The sequence below is a fragment of the Brienomyrus brachyistius genome, unplaced genomic scaffold, assembly GCF_023856365.1.
Source record: "Brienomyrus brachyistius isolate T26 unplaced genomic scaffold, BBRACH_0.4 scaffold75, whole genome shotgun sequence".
Classification (NCBI taxonomy): Eukaryota; Metazoa; Chordata; class Actinopteri; order Osteoglossiformes; family Mormyridae; genus Brienomyrus; species Brienomyrus brachyistius.
Window position 1 is genome coordinate 346,460 of NW_026042350.1, and position 6,596 is coordinate 353,055.

At 46.9% G+C, this 6,596-nt stretch overlaps 1 protein-coding gene across 1 annotated transcript; it reads right to left on the reverse strand.

The window, feature by feature from the left end:
* Positions 1 to 1,421: 1,421 nt before the first annotated feature.
* LOC125726733 (P43 5S RNA-binding protein-like) lies at positions 1,422 to 6,168 on the reverse strand. The gene is made up of 9 exons (XM_049003148.1): positions 5,823 to 6,168; positions 5,617 to 5,717; positions 5,444 to 5,540; positions 5,110 to 5,198; positions 3,686 to 3,759; positions 3,455 to 3,535; positions 2,792 to 3,021; positions 2,080 to 2,133; positions 1,422 to 1,872 (listed from the first exon to the last, which is right to left on the reverse strand). The coding sequence occupies exons 1-9, from the start codon at positions 5,964 to 5,966 to the stop codon at positions 1,627 to 1,629; spliced, it is 1,116 nt and encodes a 371-aa protein (XP_048859105.1). The 5' UTR covers positions 5,967 to 6,168; the 3' UTR covers positions 1,422 to 1,626.
* Positions 6,169 to 6,596: the final 428 nt, after the last annotated feature.

The window sequence follows — 6,596 nt, forward strand, 5'->3', positions numbered from 1 at the left end:
GATCCTAGGTATTGGATTTCCCAAGATCGCCTAATGTGTGTTTACACAGACAGGAACAAATAAGGCACTGACATCCAGCCCCACTGTAAATGTTTGAAAGTCACCGTGTGTTTAAAAGGCAAAGTAACTTGCTACTCTGGAAAGCACTTTCCCCACAGAGCTCAGGTCAAGTATGAACAGGGACCCAGAGCCAAAGCTTAACCCTCCGCATGCCAAAGGTAAACCTAGGAAGGAAAATGCCAATTAAAGTGCCAGAGGGTGACGGAGATCAGGGACAGGAGACCGCATCTTAACGTGCAGCATCGCCCAGGCGGGGGAGGTAAACAAGCCAGTCGGCTTCAGGGACGGCAACAGCAGAGCCATAAGCCAAAGGAGGCCTGTGCACACACACTAACACGGGAGCAGATATTACAAATGCACCCATAATACAAGAGGGGGTTCAACCAAGATGTCGATATGCTAAATTACAGCAGACCGACCTACAAGTCAGTTTTTATTTAGACACAGCCTGAAGGCACATGTATCAGGGGTCATTTCAGACAAGCTGGATCGCTGCAGTGAACCAGAACAGGGTGACGAGTAACATTCACTATTAAAGATAGGAAGGTATAGAAGTTTGTCACGCCAGCGTCAGACACTGCAAGAATTAGGGTCCCATCAACTTGATAAAATGACATTAAATGAGACAGCATGATTTACCCATTTCATGTGTCGGAGAACGAATTGAAGTAGCTTAATACAAGGCTTGTATCCAGTGAGATAGTTACTGTTCTTGGTGACTGAAAACCTTTCAATGTAGTAAACTACACTGCAAAGGGGACATTAATACTGAGCCTGGGATGGCAGATGACGAACACACACACACACACACACACACACACACACACACACACACACACACACACACACACACACACACACACACACACACACACACACACACACACACACACACACACACACACACACACACACACACACACACACACACACACACACACACACACACACACACACACACACACACACACACACACACACACACACACACACACACACACACACACACACACACACACACACACACACACACACACACACACACACACACACACACACACACACACACACACACACACACATACAGACACACACACACACACACACACACACACACACACACACACGTTAAGCCTCCAAACCCAACCCAGAAAGTCTCAAACTTGCCCTCGGCTTCCTTCTAAAATGGAGCAGCGTTACTCCAATTTGACACAAAGAGTCACACTGTTGTCATCACAGCTGCTGTACATGCCTGCTAACCCACAACACCCTCACACCAAGCAAAAAAAAATAAAGTTAATGGGGACAGGAAAGGTTACTGGGAAGGGAATTAAACCATCATAGTTCAGTGGTCAGACAGCTTAAGGCAGTGGGTCTCTGGGTAGTTTATTTGGTCAATGAACCAATTATGATGCATACAATGCGACGTACAAAAGAAAAATACAGAATCCAAAATGCGCTAAATTTATGCCATTGAAAGGCAAGTAAACATACCTCCCAATTAAACAAATATTCTATTGTACTTTAAGGGTTCCTACCCAACCCAAAAATCCTTTCCCAAGAAGTTTAACCAGTAGGTGGAGAGACTGGCTTCAGGCTGAAGAAATCACGCAAGTTGACCTCTTGCTCCACAGGCCGTGGGATCTTGCGCTCGCTGAAGAGCTTGGAGAGGTTGGCCTCCATCGTGAGGCGCCGCGGGAGTCGCATGCGCATGGTGAAGAGCTGGCTCAGGTCGTCCTCCACTAGGGGGCGCTGGCCGCAACTCACAAGGCGCTTCTGCCAACTCTTGCTGGCCCGCTGCCGCTGCTTCTGCTGCAAAAGTCATGGCACCCAGTTCCTCACCCAACCCTACCAGCAGGAACCCTACCAGCAGGAACCCTACCAGCAGCTTTCACTCCTTGCTGTATCATGCACACTATATACACACAAATGTACCAAGACTGATGGATCACTCAGTTTAAGCCTAAACGCCTCAACTGCGAGCCACACTGCCTCCATGAGGCAGAACATCTACGGTACCTTCAGCCTGGAAGCATAAGGGTCATGGTGAGCCTGGTGTCTGTTCAGACTTTCCTGTGGATCAAGCAGCCAAAAAGCAGAAATAAGCATGCAGAACCCCCTGCTCTTATTGACAAGTCGAGAATACTTGGGGATTATCATCCTCTGCACTCCTAGAGCAGGGCAGCCCAACTCCAGTCCTGGGGAGGAGGGGGGGCAGAACCCTGCACATTTTGGGATTTCCCACCTTTAACACACCTGATTCACCTCCTTGTGCCAATTACCACACAGCTCTTGAGCTGAATCATTCATGGTGGAACAGAGAAAGAACTAAGACACACAGGGTCCCGCCCCCCCAGGACTGGAGTTTGGCACCCCTGACCTACAATATTGGAACTGGGGCATAGAATAGTGTAGTACATTCAAGTATGAATATTGATAAATACCCCACAACTGATTGAAGGTATGTAATCTACGTTGATAGATTACTGGTGAGCATATGATAATGGATCAAATAAGCCAAAATGTAAGTTTAACCATCTAAAAATGCTGAAGATTAGCTTTTGATAAGTAAAAGCACCTCTGGCATACCTTCACTAAAAGCCTTAAAAAGCGTCAAATGGTTGAGAGAACGAACGAAACAAAGGGCTTCTAGATGTAGGACAGGTGGATCATGGAGAACCCAGAAGCAGGCGACCTTGAAGCTGGGACCGGCGGCAGGGCTGCCACTTACGCGCATGGCAAAGGCACGCTGGCAACCCGGGTGGCTGCACCGGTACCTCAGCAGCTGCAGGTGCACCTTGCGGATGTGGTGCTGCAGGTTGAACGCGGTGGAGAACTGGGCCCGGCAGCCGAGTCGGGGGCACTGCAGGGTGGGTTTCTGCAGGGCGTGGCATCGCTTGTGGCGGCGCAGGGCGTTCCGACTGCCAAAAGCCGCCTGGCACTGCTTACAGGCGTACGTGGCTGAAGGGGACGGACAGATTAGAAACTGCACATCTGGCTACTAGGTGGCAGCAAAGCGGGCAGAAACTGACCACTGAAGAGATCCGCATACGATGCCACCCACAGAAGGCATGCTGCCATTCACCACTTAGTTTCAGCCAATCCTAAGACCCATGCTTCCAGAAGCTTTTGGGTGCATTAGGCCTGACTTCAGTTCCTTGATTTTCATCTTTTGCCAAACAAAAGCAGCTGCAGGAAGTTACTTGGGAGATGTAGCAGAACTTGGGGGGGTAGATTGGCTACGTTTGCCAAACACAGCGATACCCAGCTGCCACTCCCAAAAGGCTACCCCACCCCCCAGATCTGTACTCCTGCCATTTTCCGATCACACCAACAGCTCCTCTAAGGCACAAAACAAGCAGCACACCAGCTACGTGAACGTTAAGGCGGTTACCTGGGTGCTGCCGTCTGTGCTTGACCATCTTAACCCAGGTGTACTCCACCACCTGACAGCCAGGATCAGGGCAGGCGTACCCTGGGGAGAGAAAGAACTTAAGGCAGATTACGGGAAGTACTGATGTGAATTTCAAGGTTAGAATACAGGTTAACTACAACCTATGAATGCATCAAGCTCTATCGCCGATTGGCCTGAAGAGACGGCTGCGGCTAGTGCCATGTCCCTCACCTGAGTGTTTCTTTTCGTGGGCCCTGCGTGAAACGCGGGTCTCAAACGTGGCCCCACAATCCTTGACCGTGCACCTGGAAACAAGAGCAGAAGCCAGGGACAGTTTGGCTTAAGCCCAGCCACCACAACGCAGCTTCTACCAAGATTCCAGGAGGTTGCCATCATCAAAACATCCAAAGAACATTCGCGCAAAACGGCGAATCGCATGCCCTCGTTGTTAACCACAGGAACCCTGCCATTTCAATGTTAATGGAAGGCACAGCAAAGTCAGTGCAAGCCCTGAACGTGAACAATTAACAGCATTGTACAGTTACCATTTTGCAGTGAAAATGGCATCCGTTTCTAAAGCCAGGCTGGACCATTTTGGGCCACTGCACATGCACTGTGCCACTTCAGCTCTCACCCTTTCACATACAATTAACATCATGTACAATCATAAAGTACCTTTGACCATTTTGGATTCTGACAATTGATGCCTTTTGAGCACTTAATCTATATTTAACCTGCTTCTAAACAATATCGCTTTAATTTTTGACTAGGAGTATGAAAATCAAGACTTGATGTCCAGGGGATGCCACCATGGTTAACTGACGGACATTTTGATCACATTGGCCCTTAGACATGGTATTTTTAAAAAGGTTATAGCCTCATTCTGACATTTGTCTGGACAGGTCGGCGATCCCTGTTAATGTCTGATGGAATGAAAAAAAATTCATAACCCAATAACACCAGGAACTGACCTCCGTTCGAATTCCTGCTGCAATATAAAAGTTCAGTGATGAACATTAATATTTCATGCAGGCGAGACGCTGTACATTGAGCCCTTCCCGGAAAGTCAACCGGAGCTGAACTTAATATCCTACTCTGCAAAAGTCTGACGGTGGCTGCAAATCAACACGGCCGGAAGCGGGAGGTAGAAGCAGGCCTCTGCGCGCGTGTCCTTATCTTCAAGCCTCATGCGACTGTCTCACGCGCTAAACCTTCAGGCATCTGCTCCAAAAGCTTAGCAGGAGCTCAGGACAGCTGGACACCTCCAGCAACAACCAGGGTGGAGTTTTGGAGGAAAACTAAAAAAACTCAATGTATAAATCCCATGCAATGTTTCGCCATTTCATTAGAGACAATGAATTAAAAACTACACCATAGATCCCAGAACCAGGGGCCGGTACAACGAAGCGGGTTTACTGGCTTTTCGGGGGAACTCTTCGGATTTAAGGTGCCACAGTTTAAATTGACTTAATATTCGTTCACTTATCTTTTGCCCAGACTACCATAAACCTGACAAGTTACCCCGATAAGCCAGTAACCCCGCTTCGTAGTACAGGCCCCTGCGCCCCTAAACCAGTTTAATTACTGACATCCCACATTGCCGATTCTCCTAGAACATTCAACTGAAATGCACACGGGCTACAGTCAGCACTTACTTGAAAACTGGTGTAACGCCATGGACGTTCAGGTGCATCTTGTAATCCTTGCGTTTTCTGAACATCAGGGTGCAGGCTGGGTAATGGCACTGTACACAGCACAACAGTCATTCAAACACACAAACTGCCAAGAACGGCAGCATCTTAAACCTTACCTATAAATGTTGCCCATGAACAAATTACTTCAAAGTTACAAACTTTAGATTTTCGTTTACCGAAACAAAGACCGTAAATAAACCAACAGTATCACCTACGGAACCTTAGTAATTGTCAGAATAATCAACTGTTTTGAGCACCAAACTTATGGGAATATGGCGTCACCTAGTGGACAAACCTTGAAGTTCGTGTCCTTGTTACCGTGATTGTATTGCGCATGTCTTTGCAGGGACCTTGCCCTGAGAAAGCGCTTCTCGCAGTTTGCGTAGGTGCACCTGTAAAAGCGTTAGCATCGTTTCTAGCCGATAAATATCGCACAAAAAAATGCTCTCTGCGCGGGATATTTTAAACCTGAAAGGCTTCTCTCCTGTATGTCCACGTTTATGGCGAATGAGGTGCTTTTTCCTGGAGAAGCTGCGTTCACAGCCCGGCGTGGGACACCGTAGAGGTCGCTGGTAAGGAGACAGTACGGCTTGAAGGAAGACTGAAAACAACCAGTTTAACGCCACAAAGAAATCAAAGCCCCGACTTCCCAGCTTGTCCATGAAGAAACATACCTCACCAGTGTGCACGCTTTCATGCTCCTTAAAGCGCCACTCCTTCGAAAACGCCGCAGCGCAGCCCTCATGACCGCAAACAAAGCGCTTCAAGCGAGGAATCGCGTCAACTTTCTTGCCGTTTAAACCATTCATTTTAACCATTAAATAAAGTAACTAAACCTCCTATTTCTCTTGTCTTCTTAAAGAAAGCGGCATGGCTCATTTGACAAATATATAGGCTTCCTTCCTAGTCGTCAACATAAAGTTTAACCACCTGCGTGAAATTTAATCTAATTCCCAGATGAGATCAGGATTAAGTAAATGGTTTGAATAATTATCGGTTGATTCTGATTAACTTACTCTGCCACCTAAATCTGTTTAAATTATAGAAAAAAATACTATATGTAGGGTACACTAACAAAAAAATGTCAGTCTGTTTTACTGTAATCAGGTTTGCCAATTTTCAATTAGAGCCGAGTCTGCACTCATATGCACACGCATTTACATGTATGTAACAGTTTTATTTCATTGTAAATAGTCTGTAGGGTTTGCAGACTTCCCCAACGCATTTGTTGTAACGAATCTTAGTTTATAACGGAACAACGTAGATTTGCCGAAAGATTCCTTGCGCGAGAGTCTGAAAGCGCGAGAGTCATGACAGATGAGCTGGCAACCCTGACTACGTAGTTAGCATTTTTAAATGCCATGTCAGTCGTAACAATTGCACTGATAAATATACCAGAATTCCTTATGGTGGTGGCATCTGAGACAAAAGAAATATTAAATGCAATT

What these genes read in the sequence shown, in the direction of transcription:
- LOC125726733 (XM_049003148.1), bottom strand. Translation starts at nt 5,966, where the DNA reads ATGGTTAAAATGAATGGTTTAAACGGCAAGAAAGTTGACGCGATTCCT. An exon ending in AAAGCGTGCACACTGGTGAG is followed by an intron (nt 5,718 to 5,822) that starts GTATGTTTCTTC and finishes TCTCCTTACCAG; the next exon opens with CGACCTCTACGGTGTCCCAC. An exon ending in ACAGGAGAGAAGCCTTTCAG is followed by an intron (nt 5,541 to 5,616) that starts GTTTAAAATATC and finishes ACGCTTTTACAG; the next exon opens with GTGCACCTACGCAAACTGCG.